We start from the raw sequence: 20,857 nt of genomic DNA on the forward strand, positions 1-20,857 counted from the left end.
AAAGAATGAGAATTATCAACAAATCACCATGATGAAAAAAAGAAATTTGAAATTAGTTTTCAATTTGAGAAAATATCAATAATATCCAATTAAAATAATATCCAATTAAAGAGACAGGGAATCAATTCATTTCCTTGCAACACAGTGAATTTCATTTATTTCCTTAAATATGAATACAGTACTTACTAAATAAATGAATCAGGCAGATTCTCCCAATGAGTTAATATTGTGTGTTGGCTTAGACCGAGTCAACGTAGAGATGAAAACATAACTTCAGGTCTGGATTGAAGACAGTGTTTTTCCATCACCCCACCCCCATCCCTTGCCACCACTGAGGAAAAAAACGTTGGAAAAGAAGCAAAAGAGTGAAAATCAGAAAAACCAAACCAATTCCCCTTAAGGCACATCTTCCAGATCAAATGGAGAATTATTTGTACAGAATCATGGAGGAGGGAGTTTAAGAAGATTATATGATTTGACTCTGACTAGAGATTTTAGAGAGTTCCAGTTATAGCCCAAATTCCTCTCATTTGGCTATTGATCTCCGTGCCTTCTGCAACATCCATATAAAGCTGCAATGATTCATTCTGAGAAGCCTCTGGAAGCAGCACTTTAAAAAGTGGCCGCCAAGGAGAAAGGCCCAAAGGTGCACGACAGCAGCAGCAAGCACAACAGGGTCACACATTCTAAAGGAAGCTTCCTAATACCTTGGTGCTGAGGGCGGAATGATTCAGAGTCCCACGGACCCTGAAAACACCTGCTACACACAGAGCTGGTGTACAGGGCAATCCCCTGTCCCAGGAGACCTTCAAAGACGATCTCTGCCGGAGCAGACTGACCGACCCTAACAGCTTCTGGAAGAGTATGTAGGGCCAGGAAAGTAGATACTTTTGTCCTTACAAGGCCCAGTTCAGGATCTGGAAACCTGAGTGGATGCCCCACTCTGGGCTGAAAAACAGTTACGCCCAGAGCTTCCAAGAGACCACACGACGGCGAGATGACCACAAGGGCAGTGACAACAACAAAGGCGCCAGAGGACCATGCAGGAACCTATCGAAGAGTCTACCTGGGTTAAGACCTAGTTAGTGGAAGAACTAAAATTCACCAGCAAACAGAGGGAGAAACAGTGATGGAAGAAAAAGAGGAGAAGGACAGGAAAGAGAAAGGGAGAAGCTCAGATGATAGAGGTATAGATTTTTAAAACATAAATATAAAAAATGAATAAGCTTTAAAAAATCAAGTAGACTATCATAGCATCCTCTCTTCCCAGGCTTATGAGGCAAAAAGAAGTATGTGAAGCAACTTAGGCAAGTAAGAGAGATAATAAATACTAAATGTTTTTTCAGGTATCATGATAAAACTAGTCTTATCAACCAAGGTGAAAAATACCACATTTAACTTCTAACCCCCAAAGTAATAACACAACATTCAATAAGACATTCAATACTCAACTAGAAACTATAGGCCATTCAGATAAGCTGTCAAGAGAGCAATAATTAATTTATGAACAATTAGCTACATCCAATAGACTTTCCAATCAATAAAATTTTTAAAAGCCAGTCATCTATAGCAATAACGTAATTATATAATGTTTTGTAATTTGCAAAGCATGTACACATTATGTTAATTTAATCATTTAACAAGCTAACACTAAACAATGTGTATCTGTTGCTGGGAGATATATAACTTAATCTATGGTGTGGATTTAGGGGGGAAAGTGGGTATGTACTTATAGGGTTTCTAACATTGTAATTAATTTTTTCTATTTAAATAGCTTTTAAAGGAAAAGCATGTACATGGTATCTTACAGTTTCAGATACTGGAATAACATTTGCTAGAAAGGGATATATTTGCTGCTGTGTTTCTGGGTGGAACTGGCTTCCTGGTGGTAGAGTTTGGGTCTGTGATACCAAAACAAATTCAAGACAAAAGGCCTCCCATGTTTGAGGCGTAGAAGGAAACCTCGGCTTTGCTTTTCACCTTTTCATCCTGCAGGGAATGGAAGTTGCTGAGATATACGTGAAAAATCTCCCTGTGATTAGGGCAGTGGTGAGTTTCTCTTTTAACCCTGCAACGGCCGTGAAGCAGGGCACACAGGCTTGACCTCCCTGTGCCACCGACCTACCCACACCACCCAAGCGTTTGGTTATTCCATTCAGATTTGGTACCTGTGTGGCACAGCAAAGCAGTAATTCTGCCACTAGCTCACTAAGTATAAAGGAAGCAACAGTTGCAGTCAAATTGTCAGCCACAATGCAATTGCTTCTTTGGTCAGTCTGCACTCCGGCTCTCACATGCAGGTCAGGCATGTTGCATTGATCAGGCCACTGGACAGGATTTGTGAGCAGCGCCCCTTCCATCAGACTCATCCATTCTCTTGGATCTTCCAACCAGTGTATTATCTTAACCCTAAGGGGCAGGCCTTTCAAAAAGATACCCTAAGCACTAGGAGAGAATTTGAAAGCCTATCACTTCCAAGAACCAACTTGCCAACCAGGACCTGTGGGCCCAGCTCAAGCTCTAGGGACCTCCCCTGCCCCCTCCTGACTTACTCCGCTAGCTCACTCACACGCACCTGCTGTTAACGCTCCCAGTTCTCCCCATTTCATTACCAAACTCTGTGAAAGCATACGACATTGCATTCTCTTTGTACTCCACCTCCCCACGCCTCAAAATACTAGCTCGGTGCTCTGTAAATTGCAAATGCTCGCTAATGTGTTTTAATTTAATTGTACACTGACATTCATCTATCGGAAAAAAATTCAAGCCATACACCTTTAATGAGAAGCCAACACAAGATCTAGGTGTTCCTTCTTATGTGACTGATTTCTAGAGTTTTGCTGGTTTTGCTGAAGATATTGCATAATTGGATGAAAGGGTCCTGGAGAAGGAGTCTATGCTTCCCAGCTGTGTGACTTTAGTCACCTCACCTCTAAATCCTAATTTGACCAACTACGAAAACCAGGATAACATAATACCAGTCCTATCTACTTCATATAACTATTGGGAGGTTAGAAAAAGAAAATACAGGTAAAAGCATTTCATAAGATATGCAAAATAAATATATTTATCACAATAGGAGATGATCTGATTAAGGGTACAAAAACAGTCTCTCCTGTGGAAGGAAAAAAGAAGTACTGGCATATGTTTTAATTCTATATACAGTTGACCCTTGAACAACAAGGGTTTGAACTGCCCATGTCCACGTATATGCAGATTTTTTTTTCAGTAGTAAACACTACAGTTTTTACTGTACTACAGTACTAGACAATCAGTGGTTGGTTGAATCTGTGGATGTGTATATGGTGTTGAATCCATGGATACGGAGGAACCAAGGGTATGGGGTCTGACTATAAATTACACATGGATTTCAACTGTGAGGAGGGTTGGCACCCCTAACCCCTACGCTGTTCAAGGGTCAACTGTATACTGAAACTTCCATACAGAAATCACTATTTATTTTAAATAATGGAAAGAAATTTTACCTTATCATTCATGCAAAAAAATATATTTTAAGTATCTACTAATACCTTTAATGTCAAAATCATTTTTCCCACATGAGATATTTACTAGTTAATTTAAGAGCATCCAAAATTTACAAGGGAAGAAAATAGACTAAAAGGTCCCATTCAGCTACTAAAATGTCTGTGTATGTTTTTCATCACTTAATAGGTTTGAAAATGCAAGATCAACCCTATAGAAGTCTTTTATTCCCTTCCAGGCCAGATCAACCATATAAAAGTCTTTCATTCCCTTCCAAGCACTAGAAATCTTGTATTTCCTTCTAGGCATTATGCCAGCCATTTTGGAGACTGCCACCACGTAAGTGGCTATGACTGCTGATGCTTAGACAAAGCAGAACAGGTGGGCTTCCCTGGTGGCACAGTGGTTAAGAGTCCGCCTGCCGATGCAGGGGATACGGGTTCGTGCCGGTCCGGGAAGACCCCACATGCCGCGGGGCGGCTAGGCCCGTGAGCCATGGCCGCTGAGGCTGCGCATTCGGAGCCTGTTCTCCACTATGGGAGAGGCCACAACAGTGAGAGGCCCGTGTACCGCAGAACAGGTTTGAATAACGGAGAAAAGTAGAAATATTACAAGAGACAGCCAATTATGTATCTTGATTTTTTACAAAAATTTATGATATTTCTATAAAAGTTTATTTAACATACAACAAAGTAAAACTAGATATCAGATATTACTTTAATAAGACATTTAAATGAAGACACTGATAGGGCTAGATTTAAAGTCCTTCAAGAATATTAATCTATTCAAATATATTTACTGTGGCCCCAGTACATGCCAAATGCCGCAACAGACACAGAGGACACAACCGTGAATAAGAAATACACATTTCTGTCATCTCATGACGACAGTGAGATACACAGGCATTTACAATACTCTGTGCTATACGTGCCTTGATGGGGTCAGTACCACAGAGCCCTGGTAGAGAGATGGGAAAGCGTCCTCAAGGGAGGCTTGCAGTCAAATGGGAAAGTCAATACCTATACAACTTCTTAGTGTTTCACCTAACTCCACATTTTTTTTTTTTTTTTTTTTTTTTGCTAACTACTGGCTTTTTGGTCTACTCGTAGATCAACGCTTATTTTTCTTACCTAAGTAGTTCAGGCACTAAGCCATGTGTAGATGGAGAGCCTTTAGTACCATGGGTCCTATCTACCTCCAGTATTAACTCAGAGTCTAGTATTGAAGGGGAGACTAGGAGCACAGGCATTGAAAGAGAAGCGCCTGGGTTTACATCCTTGCTCTTCCTCTTTTGCACTACATAACCCTGCACAAGTTTCTTAATCTCTTTTTGCGTCAGTGTTCTCATCTATAAAATGGAGATAATAATAATAATAGTACCTAGCTCAAAAGGTTGTTAAAAGGCTTCAAGGAGTTAATATATAATATAAAGCACTGAGAACAAGGATTGACACATATCGTGAGCTATAAACGCACTGGGATGTTATTATTTTGATGGCAAGACCTTACTGTGATCGCAGTTATCTCTTGCTGTGTGGGTCAGCGGCTAAATAAATCAACTTAGGGCAGAGGAATTGCCCAAAGTTAAGAATGCTCCCCGGAATTGTGCGTTGTTGCTGTCCTGTGTCATTCCATTGTCCTGCTGTGCCCTTATTTTCTTTTCCAGGTCAGAAAGTGGGAAAGCGTAGAAAAACGTTAGCAGTTCTTCACATGTCTAAGAGGCTTTGTAAAACCTGAGGTCAAGCTTCTTCCATCCAGTAAAAGGCTCCTTTAATTAAACAAACAAGCTTCTAACTCAATTAACTTCTTTCCTCTTTCTATATTGACAATGAATTTATAATGAATTGCGCCTGAAGTTGTAAAACTTCATCAACCACAGGCAAATTGTTTCTTGAAGTAGGTTCGTTTTTTTACCCTCAGAAGTATTTCAAACACAACTTGAAAATAAAATTTTTTTCAAGAGAGCTACATAATCCTCCAACAAAAATTTCATTTTTGGTTATCCATAAAAAGATAACGATATCAAACCAACAGAATTCATGTGTCTCTTTATAAACTACTTGAGCATAGTAGATCTGTTTTAATTTTAATGCCAGCTTCCATTTTTCATATGAAAATGTGACTATGTATCTCACATTTAACAGCAAGTGTGCAAGCACACAGCAAAATAATTGGTAATTAAAACTATCTGGGAACTGGAAACATCAAACGTTGGAGGAACTAAAAGAATAACGCATGTCAGCAACTCCATTGCATAAATGCAATGAGTGTCCACAATGGCTTATTTTGACAAGGACGTAACATAAACTCAAACAAGAATTAAGGCATATCAGTCCCCGCTGTCCTTGATAAGGAGGGCCACAAAAGTTGAAAAGCATTTTTCACAGGCTAACTCATTATGCACTTTAAAAAAAGATTAGTATGTATAAGTATATAAATACACTTTGCCTCATACAGTTTCTCAGACTGGTTTTCAGAATTAAAGTACCATGATCTCCCTATTTGAAAAACTATACCATTGTCAAACATGAACTTAATGTAACTGTAATAAGACTGGAAGTTTGCAATAATACTGTCTCTGAGTCCAGATCTAAAGGACTGTTTAATGAGAGACACCATGGAGCATAAACTCTGAAAACTTCCCATAAATAAGCGCTCTTAACGGGATCTAAAATGTACGTACATCAATGAGAAAATATGTCTAATCTAGATAGAACATTGTCCAATTCTATCCCACTTTATACTGGCACAGTAAATACAAAAAGATACTTGAAGGAGAGATTGAGAACATATACTTATGAAAATTACTGCAGTGTAAGTGACCTCACATTGTTCTGAACAACTCTGCTGGGACCATCGCGTGACTAAGAGTCATACAAAGCTAGAGTCATTCTCTAGCTTCCCCAATCCTTTGCCATTTTTATTATGGATACTCTAGTACTGCATTAAAGGGATACAAAGAAAAGCAGTTCCTGCCAAGAAAAGTCAAAAATTGATTAAAGAGCCTAATACATGCAAAAGTATCTGATTATGGGTACAAAAACAGTCTCTCCTGTGGAAGGAAAAAAAAGATTAATATTTCTGCCTGGGCATCTGCAAGGCTTCTTACGAGGGAAATGATTATTTGAGCTGGGTCTTTGACTGATGGGCAGGACTTCCACCAGCAGATACTGGAAGATGAGGAGGTCTCTATTACAGAGCAGACTGGTCAAGTGAACTGATCACAAGCAGCAGAAGACTTTCTCAGAAACACAAAGTTCTCACACTGGTCTGAGGGCCAACACCAAAGGAACTGTCTGCAAGTAACAGGAGGCCAGGAATCTCCTTGAGAATAGACCAAAGGCTAGAAATTCTGTCCAGAGAATCAGAGGAGCTGACTCAGGAGGAAATACAGGTGGCACGTTTCCACTAGAGTTTAGGGTTGTGTTTTTCAAACTGTAGTTCCCAAAACCAATTAGTAAATTGGCATTTATTTTACAAAATGAAAGAAAGTAAAGTAAAAGGAAGGGAAGGAAAGGAGAAAGGTGGAGGAGGAGGGGGAAGGGAAGAAGACAAGAGAGGAGAGGAGAGAGTGAATTACACATAGAGTACCTTTTCAGTTTCTAGCTGTGGATTGTGTTTTTTTTAAAAAAATGGAAATCACTCATTTAAAGGGCCCTTCAGGTCTAATCTTGGCACTTGATTAGAATGCAGCTCAGTCTCACTCAATATATTCAGACCATTAGTTTGGGTCTAAGTGTTCTTGGTCATGAATAATTGACTTAAAAAATCTTACTGCACTAAGCAAGAAGTTCTCATTAGATACTTAGAAGACACAGTCTGATGTCTTCATAAAGCAAGTAAAGTTTAAAAGAGTCATTTCCAAAGTTCATAGCCATGCAGTAAAGATTATGCTTGTTTCCTTTAGACTGACAGATGCTAAGCATCTTCATATGAAAGATACATGGATAATGTAATGCTCTGTTATGAAGCGGATAATCTCATAGGGAGAAGAAATTGAGAAAGCATAAAGATCTACAATTAACACAATAAAGTAGATCATATTTCACCAAGAAGTAAACAGCTTAAAATGACAGATTACCTCCTCTCATTTATATAAGTCCTTATATATTTTTCCCCAAAGTACATTCATCTAAAACAACGCTGCCTACATACAACTGATTAAAAAGCTGAAAAAGAGAATACCCAAGATCACAGAGCTAGTTAGTGATGGGGCCAAGAGAAGAAACTAAGTCTTCTCAGGTTTAATTTATTAGTATTACCATAATTCCATGGTTTAACAAATTATTGAGAATAATCTCCTTTTTCAATAGTAACAACTTTACAAACACATACAAATATATATGTAACTAGCATGTAGTCAATGCACAGATAAGCCAAAGAACCTAAAAAAGGTGCTTGCCCAGAATTTGGAAATGAAGGTATAAATACTCAAATTCTCTATAACGAGATACAACAAATGTGAACATTAATCAAATAAGATTAACTAAGAAAAAAGTGATGAGTGTGTTGTTGTTTAGACTAGTGTTTCCTCAAAATCACTAATGGACCCAGGGTACCTCCCTAAAAAAGGAAGTTTGATTATTAAAATGTAACTAATAGAAATAAACCAAATTATTGAAAAATGTTTTATGTTAGTCATAATATATGCAGACAATCTGACATTGAAAAAGAATTAGATAACAAATGTCCAATGTTTACGAAGAATTGTTCAAAGGACACGTGGTACCTGATTGTTTCTGTGGTCTGTTTGTTTGTTAGTTACAATGGAACCCGGGGTGGTTTTCCAGGCATTAGAGTTTAGAGGAAACATCCTGCAGGTCTGTTCAGTCCTCTTTATCTGGTTCTAAATTCCCAAAGCAATCTTTCCATAAGTAACTTGACTTCCCGTGCCCTTTAGTTCCCAGAGGGGGTAATCTCAGATATCTGACATGAATATTCCATGTTATGGTAAGAAATATTTATACAAAAATGTTGAGGATCTATAAGAAAAACTAATAAACTGGGATTACCCAGTTTGTTAAATTTATTTAGACACCTGCCATCTTGTAAACTTATTTAAACATCAACCTTCTTATATTGCAATTTACTGTTTATGCTTTATATCACTTACTCAACTGAAAATTCTATGAAGGTACGATATATAGGAAGCTATAGTAAGTACTCAACATATATTTTTGAATGAATGAATGAACAGAGTAAATGAATAGACTTAGATCAAACTTTGAGGAAGCATTGATAATGACTCAGAAAACTAGGTGATTTCATCAGTGACAAACCTCTACAATGAGGATGACGCTGATGCTTGCTTGATACGTGCCCTCACAATTTATAAGTACTTCTGCATATGATTTCATGAGATCCTTGTAAGCAATTTTATGAAATAAGGATGCAAAGACTATTGATCCTCAGATGAGAAAACCAAGGCTCAGAAAGGTCCAGGGCTTACCTGGTGACCACTCAGACCACTAGGTGAGTGATGGCAAAAGCAGGAATCAAACACCAGCTTTCATTCCCTGGCAAGTGTATCCTTTGCTAAAAGGTCAGGTGGCCTAGCAGCTCAGGTGTGATGCTGCACCCAGCATGTTAAGCTGGTGTTGTTTAAATACTTCTCACCCAAGATCAGGACTTGTCCTTATGTCTGAGGCAGAGTTGGACCCAAAGGTGGGGGTCAAATGACTTCAGCTGTAGAAAGAAGGGCTCGGAAACAGGAATCTGGCGATGTTGAACAAGGTGTTTCAAGATCAAGTCCCTGGAAGACACTCCCATTCAGATGGGAAAGGAGCCAGGTAAGAAGAAAAGGAGTGATGAGAAACATAGGAAGAGAATTAGGAGAGAAGAGGGTCAGAGAAGCAAAAGGAAGTTGGAAGCGAGTAGGCGTGGTGTCACAGGTTGAAGTCAGGTCATGAAGGATGAGAACGGGACACTGGATTTGGTGAACAGACATCACTGCTGGCCACCAGGACCCATTTGGTTGGAGTGGTAGAAATAGAAGACAGTTTGAGAGGCTTTAAGGGGTTAAATGAGAGAATTCTAAGTTACACACAAAAATCTTGGGAAATCTAGGTATGTTTCAAGCCCGTTTTATAACAGCTTCAAACAAACCCAGTCAACTCTTCTGAGGGCTCCTAAGAATGTTAACCCAATGCAGATAATGAGACTAAAGTTCAAAGGTAGAAACGGAAGACTAGTAGGGATATGGAATTTCTTGCTGCTATTACTTCCTTTCTTTCATCTGTCAAAGAGGAAAAACTGGAGCTTCCCTGGTGGCACAGTGGTTGAGAGTCCGCCTGCCGATGCAGGGGACACGGGTTCGTGCCCCGGTCCGGGAAGATCCCACATGCCGTGGAGCGGCTGGGCCCGTGAGCCATGACCGCTGAGCCTGTGCGTCCGGAGCCTGTGCTCCGCAACGGGAGAGGCCACAACAGTGAGAGGCAAAAAATAAAAGAGGAAAAACTGTTACCATTTCTCTGAGAGCACAGGAGGCTGGAGGGTAGAAAGTACACATAGGCCAGCTTGCAAGAGGGCTCAACACTGACAGGCTTTTCAGGCTGTACAAGATTGCTCCAGGAGGCCAGTAAACTCCCACTGCAAGCAAAAGCAGTGACCAAGCCCATTTAACAGGAGAGAAATGCAAGGTACACCAAAGTCCAGTGATGGCTGAAGCTGAGACAGTGACTGACAGATCAGATTTCCTTCTCACTTCAAGTCCTCTCTCTGCTGATCAGATCTACTCTAAATGCCTTTATAAATGTTTCAGTGAATCTTATCTTCATGCATTGGATTAGCAAGATCAACTCCCCACTGATAATGCAAAATAACCCTGAAATGTTTCATGCCTTGCTGATCAGCCAGAAATTGAACTTTCCGTCTTCATTTGGACTGTGACGATCTTGATCTTTCACCTCTAGCAAAAATCTTCTCATAGCTATAATTTTAAAGTTCGTAATGAGTGCTTCATTTGCTTTCCAAGCAGATAGAACACCTTTTTTAAATACACTCAGCCTGCCATGACCTTCGTCAATGACTTAAAGAGTTCACCACACGTAATCATTTTCTTTGCTCGGGAGACATTCTTAAGTTTTCTTGGAAGAGATTTGGGCAATAACTCCATCGATGAAATTAAGCGCACGTGCGCACACACATTTTCAACTTGTCACCTTTCTACCATACCTGAAATCAAAACTTTTCCTTAAAATGTACTTGGAATTCTGCATGACTACCAAAGGGTTCTAAAATCCTTCAGCCTGTTAACTAAAACACAATAAAAACGTCAGCTAAATCTGTTTACACTAAAAGCAACACACCATCTTAACTCTAGGCTAAGCAAGAGGACAGCTTAATGCCTACAGGAAGCAACTACAGTCCACATCCCCAAATGGAACTTCGGGCTGCCCTACACAGCTGAGTGAGACTGAACTCACTTGGGGTACATTTTGGTTTTTTCTACACTAAGAAAAAAAACAATGATTTTAATGATATGGGCCAATGTAAAGCCATTCTACTCTGTTTTGCCTACTTTTGTGAGGTTTTTAATATGAAATAGAGGTTTTGAGTAGTGTAACATGACACTGAATGTAGGCTTCTTGAAGGCAGGCCCCAGATCTTACTCTCCTTTTTTATTCCCTATGGTAAAAGGCAGTGTCTACATAAAGTGGGTGCTAAACTACTGTTGACTAGTACATTCTATTTCTAAAGCTGGATGGTGGGCACAGTGGTGTCTATTATTATGCTTTAAAATGGATATATGTGTTTTTTGTAGATATGATATTTCATAATTTTTAAAAAGAGGGAGAATCCTGAGGCCCATCCACTACACATTGTAATTCAATAGGTCTAAAGTGGAGATAAGGGATTTTTTTTTTCTAATCACCCCAGGTAACGCAGATGTGGGCGATCTATAGAATTCACTTTAAGAAAAAAAACAACAAAAAAATAAATAAACAGACCAACATAAATAACATGCCTGTTATCAGTACACTGCTATTAGTGGTGAAGGTGTTTTACTTTCCTGGTTCAAATTATCAGGCTCAGACTTAAACACAGAGAACATAGTATTTAGCATAAAATATTACCCTCAGATATGCCTGGAAATTCCTTCCTAACTTGCTCTGATTTTCCTCTAATTCTTAATGCTTTTGCTTTCCTTTTCTTTTTTCCTTCAGATATTTGAAGATAGAAATCCTTAATTACATTTCTCTCCTACTTAGTTTATTGCCCAGACTCACAAAATCTTACAAAGTTATACAGCTTCGCAACTTTACTTGGAAATTAAGACCTCATATTTACCTTATATTTTGAGGAAGCGTTTTTAGCTGAATCCTTCCATATCTCAGTTTGCCAAAAAAGAAATAGAGGTAAAAGGAGATAGTACATCTTTTCCCAAACCCTACCTCTCTTGCTTTTTCATTAAACAACAGTATAAGTGTCAAATGAAATAAAAATACCTCTATAACAACAACACAAAAACCACATGATACCTTCTCTCCAAACTTAGGGAAATAATTTTCCAGTTTTTTTTTTTTTTGAAGAAATGCCTTGGGCTTCCCTGGAGGCGCAGTGGTTGAGAGTCCGCCTGCCGATGCAGGGGACGTGGGTTCATGCCCCGGTCCGGGAAGATCCCACATGCTGTGGAGCGGCTGGGCCTGTGAGCCTGCGCGTCCGAGCCTGCGCGTCTGGAGCCTGTGCTCCGCAACGGGAGAGGCCACAACAGTGAGAGGCCCGCGTACAGCAAAAAAAAAAAAAAAAAGAAACGCCTTTTATAAAAGAAATCCCTGTGGTAGTTACTATAAGGCAGAAGTTACTTGAATTTAAGCACAATGATTTTCTTAGCAAATCTCATAAAGTTTAAAACCTATGTAAGGCTTTTGGGAAAAAAATCATGTCTTTTACCACCTAACATTACATTTGGAACAGAACTGTATACAGTTTTAAACAAAAAATATGTGTTTATACTATGTCTCCCATGTTAGAATAAAAAACATTTTGACCTATCTTCTTTTTTATACTTGGCAATGTAATTAGGACAGACACACACACACACACACACACACACACACACACACACTACCATTATCGCCACCAATCAGACCATGTCAACATCATACACTACAATCCTGCAGGTTTGAAAAATTGCATTTAAAACACTGGAATGAATAAATAACAATCACAAAAACAAACCTAACCAAGTTTCCAATACTTAATTGAAAGTAGTTTAAAATTTAAAAGCCACGAAATAAGACTGCCAGTCAGCTATACCCTCAAACAGTCTCACTTTAATACCTAAAGGATATGCTGGCATTCCAGTGTACACGCATTGTTATGCACATACATTGAGTTCCCTCTGCTCCTAAAAATGATTATAAATTTTAATTGGCTCACTGAAACAAAAACAATCTAAGTTATAAAAACAGAAATTGTTTTTTAACTTTAACAAAAAGTAAAAAGGCTATTCTCACCAAAGTACAAGATGTGAGTTTAAGGGATGCAATAACTTTCAATCCATGACAAAAACCTTTCAGTAAGCAACAGTTTTATGGAAAAAAGCATTTACAATGAGAGGTATATAAGTAACAGAAAAAAAAAATTCCTTCTAAGTTATACAACAACTTTACAAAATAAAATGAAGAGAATCATTTCAAATGACACTATTGTATCTGCATATGTCCCCAAAATCATTAAATACAAATATGCTACACAGTCGCACATTTTAACATACGAGAGCATATGCTAAACATGTGTACAGGTATTAAAAGATGTATATATAAGTGTTTGAGAGCATAAACTCAATGTTAATAAGTTTAATAACACAAAATCTGGAAAGAAAAAAGTTTTCTTACATGTATAAACACTGCAAAGAATGGTCAGCTGGAAAGAACAGTGTAACATGGAAATGTGCCCCAGTAATTTTCCCCCCATGCTAAAATCCATGTGGGTACATAGCCGCTGTGTGTGAGACAGAGCAGACAACCACGGTGAAGTAGAATCGAAACCTTCACCTAATGGCACCTGACACTGCACTCAGCTTTTGGATCTTTTCATTTACATGCACGAAAAAATTTATTTTCTATCCTTAGTTTTTTCCGATATATGATACAAAAGATTAATCTTCCCTTACATTTATTTCAACAAAAGCCTATATTCGGTTACCTTATAACAGTATTTTAGAAAACCATGAAACTTAAAATTATCTAGTATTTTTACCTACAGATCATTTTCTTCCATAATCTGACATAAATATAAAATAGTCTATTCACTGCACATCAGAAGACATGACCAAAATGGACTTTGAAAGCTTCATTTCTGAAGCTCAATGTTCAATATTTATGAAAAATTGTGTCTTATTCCCCAGGACTTCAAAAACGCTTGACAGGGCTTCCCTGGTGGCACAGTGGTTAAGAATCCACCTGTCAATGCAGGGGACACAGGTTCAAGCCCTAGTGCGGGAAGATCCCACCTGCTGCGGAGCGACTAAGTCCCTGTGCTACAACTACTGAGCCTGCACTCTAGAGTCTGCGAGCCACAACTACTGAGCCTGCGTGCCTAGAGCCTGTGCTCTGCAACAAGAGAAGCCACCACAAGGAGAAGCCTGAGCACCACAACAAAGAGTAGCCCCCGCTCGCTGCAACTAAAGAAAGCCAGCGTGCAGCAACAAAGACCCAACGCAGCCAAAAATAAAAATAAATAAAAAAATTTTTTAAATGACAATCATGAAGCTGCACAATATAAACATTTAAAGAACTAGACCAATGATGCTAGAAAACAAAGGAGATGTTCATAAATTCAGCATTATTAACATGCAACATTAATGTAAATAATTTAAATATCCACTGGGGAATGAACATGTAGATACAATTTCAAATGTTATATGTTGATGTCAGGAAAATGAGTGAACTTTGAACTTCTGCCAAAAGTCATTTGAGAAAGAAAAGTTTTTTAAGGGAATCACATTAGAAAGAAAGAGATAAATGACACCTTTAAACCAATTACCATTAGTCTCAGATATACCACAGGAGACCCTTTCCTCAAATTCTTTCAAGGCAATAGAAAGATAATCATAGCAGGTGCTAATCCAAGACTCCAGTAACTTCTCTACCTCACTAATTATGTGGCAACTGAAAGAATAACTTGGCATACTGAAACGCTGGTTAAATCCGTCTATCTGCCAATTCCATTCCTACACCGAGAAGTTAAATGTGGCTTAGAGAAAACACACATCCACGATGCCTGGCTTCACTTTAAATGCATGGCTTGGTTTCAGCTGGGTCCTTGGTGCTGCCTGGCAATGCTACCATCTTCTCCAGTTGACTCACTCTCCCCATCTACATGGCAATTCCGCATTTTCTCCTCTCATCTCGAACATTAATAGCACTTAGCCCCATCACCACTCTCTGCTGCTGAGAAAAAATGAAAGCCACCAGAAAAAAACTCCCAAGGGTACCCCTTCTACCCATCTACGTGGATCTATAGCCAAGCACCCTGCCTTCCCTCTTGTTATTATGAACAAATGGTCCAAGCTCCTACTGAAGCTCATACAACCCAATACCACTGTCTCCCACTTGATCAAATAAACTACTCCAGCGCTCTCTCTTAAATCCACAGCTTGCTCTCTGCTGTATGATATTCATCATGATAGAAATACACTGTCCTTTCTGCATTAAAAAAAAATATCTTGAGCCCACATCCCTCTCTAAACATAGTCCCATTTCTCTATTCCCTTTTATCACAAAGGACCTCATAACAATGGTCTGGACTTCCTGTCTCTAATTCTTCTCTTCCTGTTTTCCTTGAACCCACTCTACAAGCTTTTGCCCCTACGCTCCACCAAAACCACCCTGGTCAAGGTTACCAGTAACCTCCACATACCTTAATTCAATGGTCAACTCTCGGAATTCATCTTACACAACTCACATTAGCAGAATTTGATACCGCTCATCATACCCTCCTCCTTCAAATGCCTTCTTCACCTGGCTTTGAGGATACCATGCTCTCTTGTTTTTTCTTCAGTCTCACTAATTATACTCTCTGTTGCCTTTGCTGGTTATTCCTCATTGTCCTGACCTCTTAATGTTGGAGGGTTCCCGGACTCAGTCCTTGAACCTCTGCTCTTTTCTATCTATGCTCTCTCCCTAAGGAATCTCATCCTCAATCTTGGCTTTAAATACAATTTATTCACTGATGACTCCCTAATTTATGTCTCCAGGTTTAGTCCACTCCCTCACCTCTCAACCCCTGTAACTCTAATTGCTCACTGACATTTTCGTTTGGATATGTAATAGGCATCTTGACACATCAAAAAAATAAGCTCTTGATCTTTACCATATGGCTGACATTACAAGTGTTCATCAACGTCCAGCTCCCCTCCCCTTCAGGGCACAAGAATGACAACCCATGATAAGACCACATGACTTGTTCTGGCCAATGTAATGTGAGCAGAAGTGCCATATGTTATCTCCAGCCTGGACATGATAAGGCCATTGTGATTCTCCAATCTCTCTCCTTCCGTGCTGTGGCAACTGAAAATGTTTTGTGTTCCATCCAGATGGTGTACTTCAAGACGTGGAGCCAACCAGGCTTCCTTAGTGATGGCAAAGACCTTCCCACTGACCAACATGGAACAGGTACCATTAACAAGAAATAAACTTATATGCTTAACAAGCCATTGAGATTTTGGAGTTCTTAGTTATCACAGTATAGCCATGCCTACCCAGACTAAATACCCCCCAAAAGTGGCTCTCACGTAGTGGTCTTTTCCATCTCAGCAAACTCCATCCTTTCAGCTGCCCAGTCAAAAACCTGAAGTCATTCTTGACCCCTTTCTTTCTCTCATACCCCACATCCAATTCATCAGCATACCCTGCGCCTTCAAAATACATACAGAATCCAACCACCCTTTACTTTTTCCACTACCACTCTGCTCTTCAAAAGACACTGATAAGAACATGAAAAGACAAACACAAAATGGGAGAAAACACTTTAAAAGCATATAGATAAAATGAAGGGCTTGTATCCAGAATATATAAAACTCTCCAAGCTCATCAATAAGAAAACAAAACACCCAATTTTTTAAAAAACAAAATTTTAATAGACATTTCCCCAAGAAAGGCATGGATAGCAAATAAACACATGGAAAGATAAGAATGCTCACCACTATTAGTCACTGGAAAATGCAAATTAAATTAAAACCACAATGAGATACAACTACATACATATTAGAATGGCTAAAATTAAAAAGAATGACAATACCAAGTATTGATGAGACGTAGAACACAGCAATTCTCATATATTGCTATTTAAAATGTAAAATGATACAACCGCTTTGGAAAATATTTTGGCAATTTCTAAAAAGTTAACCATACACTGGTGGTAAAAGAAGAGTGTTTATATATTGACAGATATGGTCCACTCCAGAAGCTGTTTATAGATGACTTATATTTATTGGTGATTCTTCCCTTGGCTGAAAGGTGCTAAAACATACACCTATTAGATGATCCAGCCATTCCACTCCTAAGTATTCTCAAAAGAAAGAAAGTATATGTCCACTTAAAGATTTGTACACAAATGTTCATAGCCCAAAAGTGGAAACTACCCAAATGTCCATCACCAAGTGAATGGATAGTCAAATTGTGGCATATTCATACAAAATACTACTATTCAGCAATAAAAAGGACTGAATTACTAATACACACAATATAGATGAATCTCAAAATAATTATGCTGAGTAAGAGAAGAAAAGGAGTACACACTGTGTGATTCCGTTACAGTAAGTCCCCTACATACAAACGAGTTCCATTCCAAGAGCGCATTCGTAAGTCCATTTGTTGGTAAGTCCAACAAAGTTAGCCTAGGTACCCAACTAACACAATCAGCTATATAGTACTGTACTGTAATAGGTTTATGATACTTTTCACACAAATAGTACATAAAAAACAAACACAAAAAATAAAGAAAACATTTTTAATTTACACTACAGTACCTTGAAAAGTACAATAGTACAGTACAACAGCTGGCATACAGGGGTTGGCATCGAGTAAACAGGCAAGAAGGGTTACTGACTGGAGGAGGGAGAGGAGGTGGGAGAGGATAGAGCTGTCAGCGATAGGAGACGGAGAGCAAGGTGCAATTTCACTCATGCCTGACATCGATGGAACACACGTTCGCATCTTTGAAAGTTCGCAACTTGAAGGTTCGTATGTAGGGAACTTACTGTATATAAAACTCTAGAAGATGCAAACATCTATAGTAACAGAAAACAGATCAGAGGTTTCCTGGGGAAGACGACAGGAGGGAGGGATTACACAGCGGTACAAGGAAACTTTTGGGGGTGATGAACACGTTCACTATCTCAATTGTGTTGATGATTTCCCAAGGCATACATATGTCAAAATGTTAAATTGTTTTAATTTGTTCAGTTTATTGTATGTCGATGATACTTCAATTAACTTTTTTTTAAAAGGAATATAGCAGGTACTGAATAAAGTAAATAAAGATGAAAACAGATGCAAAGAAAGCAAAATCCTAAGAACGAATTGCAGTGGGAACATTTATATCCTCCCTCATTCTATAGTATTCTTTTCTGAATGATCAAATATTAGTGGAAAAGGAGGAATAAGCTACTACAAAGCAGAGTCCCTCAGTATAAAGTCGTAGGGTCTTTCAGCCAAGAAAAACCACCTATAAGTAGCTCCCGAAATGGACAACTGCCACCCCAATATACAAGCACTCTCCTTTGGCCACAGTTTCCTAGTAGTTGAATAATTTCTTTGAATTCATCTTAGAAACCTGGCCTAATTTCTCCTTTTTTATATCATCTTCATTTGCCATTAAACTTATATTGACCCTTTTCCCATGAATTAATTTGCTACAAATTTTTTAAGAACTAAGGAATGGCCATGGCAGGTGTCCTCAGTTGATGAGTCTTGGATGTAAAAGTTCCTTGCCTTGGACTCACTGTCTTCTGTCTCCTCATTTCCCACTGAGGTAGAAAAATCACCATCTCTATTTCATTCACCTCCCTTGCTCTTCTCTTTGAAATCCTAAATTTCATTCATTATTGTCAATTTTAGCATCATCCTAAACATGAATTCACCCACTTCTTTCATAAGCTGCTATGGTTATATGTTTTCTGTGACATGACTCCATCATAGAATAGAATAGAATAGAATAGAATAGAATAGAATAAAATAAAATAAAATATAAAATAAGAGCATAGCACCCACTTATGTTTAAACAAAGTTAGCCCTGTGACTTACCTCATTTCCACCAACTGCCTTGGTTAAAATCACTGCAGAAGACACAGGGGGAGGCATGCAACCTACTGTCTGCAACCTGAAAAAGAAAAAAATAAGCAACTATAAGTAGGCTTTTGTTATCAATTATAAATAGTTTTCACTATATTCATTCTAAAATAGCAGAGCTGAGTAAATGAAAATAGGAGAATGTTTACTGATGCACATGCCCTTTTGAGTTTAGACAATTCTATATGAGGCAACGTGGCTTAATAGAAGCTCTCACTCCATTCCACAGACTTGGGTGATTTTATTTTTTAAATTATTTAAGGTCTTATACAATTCAAAAAACAGTCAGGTTATGGTGAGTGTAGTCATTGCAAGATAACCAAAATGGTTAATCATTTGGCAAGTGTATATAGTCAGTTATTTTCAGGTATCTTTTCCTTACATTTTTTATAGGAAGGTTTTTGGCAAAAATAAAACTTTAAAACCTCTTGCAGATTCTTTTCCACATAACAGCAGTTCTCAAACTTTCATCTCATAAAAGACATTTTCATGCTGTTGTAATATCATTATAAAAATAGGCATGACACAATCATGTACTTCTTAGATTCAGACCCTATAGTAAATTCTAGTGTCTATTCTAAATTTGGTTTTTATTAAACTATGTGTATACTCCCAAGATCGTGACAAGAATTCTATTCTCTTAGTTTAGAATAGAAAACACATTGCATGACAAGCAAATGAAATTATGAGTAGTAAATCCAAGTATTAAAGATAAAAAACATTCCTCAGCATTCATACAGAATATATATTCTGGGGACAAAGCCCAACTAAAGTGGAAAGTTTATACAAGGAATCAAGGACACAGAGTATCTGACTAATATTTTGAATGTAGGATCACAGGTCATTTTTATTCACTTTTGTAATAATATATTGTCTAATCTTTATGCAATGAATTTATATTGGCTCTGAAGTAAGAAAAAATAAAAAGTTTTCATTAATTTTTGACTGAAAACTTAAGAAAAAACCTTATAGGGAACTTCCAGTTCAATTCACTTTAACATGGTCTTCTTTTAAGGTCTGTTTTCCCAAGTGATGCTGAAGTAGTCTGTCTGATTAAGAATTCCCAATCTCTGAGCCTTCCTTGTAATCATTACCATCAACATCACTAATATTACTGAGATTTTACCATCTGTAGTAGATACTGTTCTAGACACTTTACTCATTTATCCCTCACAAGTATTTAAGATAAATACTATTATTATTCTCATTTTTACAAAAACTGAAGTTAAGACAGGAGTTAAATATATGACCAAACTCACAAAATCACCTATCTTGGGTTAAACTTTCATTCTGTAATCCAGGGCCAAAGCCTTACCAAGGCCACCCGTCCAGGCTCTCTGCCTTCTGGCTTCTCTACCACCAATACAAGGAACAGGTCCTCTCAGGTATTTTCAATCGAACTTTTTCAAACTTTCCCTCTCATCTGGCCTCTTCCCCTCTATGTACAAAGAAGGAGAGTTCTCCGTATCTTAAAAAAAAATCTCTAAGATATATACTGAATACACATACTTTCTACAGGTAGGACACTACACAAGGGTATAAAAAAAAAGTATAAGACATCATTCCTGCCTTCAAGGAGGCAGAATATTCAACACACAAATGTAGATAACTAACCTCAAAATTAGTACTGTTGCCTCCTCAGGATGTAATAATACTTTTTCCACTGTGGCTCACTGTTGTGCTCTACCTCCAAGACCCCAAAGCTCATTCCCTCTTTACTCCCCTGGAATCTGACTTATGCCCCTTCTAGTAAAAGCAGTAACCTTATAAGTAACCAGCAATCTCCCAATCACCAAATCCAACATCCTTTTCCCTGTATTCATTCTCCTTTCCTCCTTGCTTCTCAAAGCACTCTATTCTCTTGGTTGCCATAGTACAGTATCATTCTAATTTATCTCCTGTCTTTTAAACCAGCCCATTCAAGTATTTTCCTGTCTTCTTCTCAATCTTATTTGCAAATCTGAATCTATATGAATACTTACAAATTTCTATTGCTAACCCTAACCTCCATTCCCAAATCCGTAGCTGTCTATGACTGCCACCATAAACAAAACATGTCTAATGTTGAATTTATGTAT

The 20,857-nt window shown here is 38.2% G+C and overlaps 1 protein-coding gene across 7 annotated transcripts in view; it reads right to left on the reverse strand.

The window, feature by feature from the left end:
• The window catches only part of SLC10A7 (solute carrier family 10 member 7), a 252,970-nt gene that overhangs the window by 216,141 nt on the left and 15,972 nt on the right, over positions 1-20,857 (reverse strand). For all 7 annotated transcript variants that reach the window (XM_027117111.1, XM_027117113.1, XM_027117114.1 and 4 more), the window contains one exon: positions 18,735-18,810. In XM_027117111.1, coding sequence (XP_026972912.1) covers positions 18,735-18,810 — 76 coding nt within the window. The remainder of the gene's footprint in view (positions 1-18,734; positions 18,811-20,857) is intronic.

This window comes from Aethalodelphis obliquidens, unplaced genomic scaffold, assembly GCF_003676395.1.
Source record: "Aethalodelphis obliquidens isolate GAN/ISIS:26980383/991018 unplaced genomic scaffold, ASM367639v1 scaffold17, whole genome shotgun sequence".
NCBI classification, from domain to species: domain Eukaryota; kingdom Metazoa; phylum Chordata; class Mammalia; order Artiodactyla; family Delphinidae; genus Aethalodelphis; species Aethalodelphis obliquidens.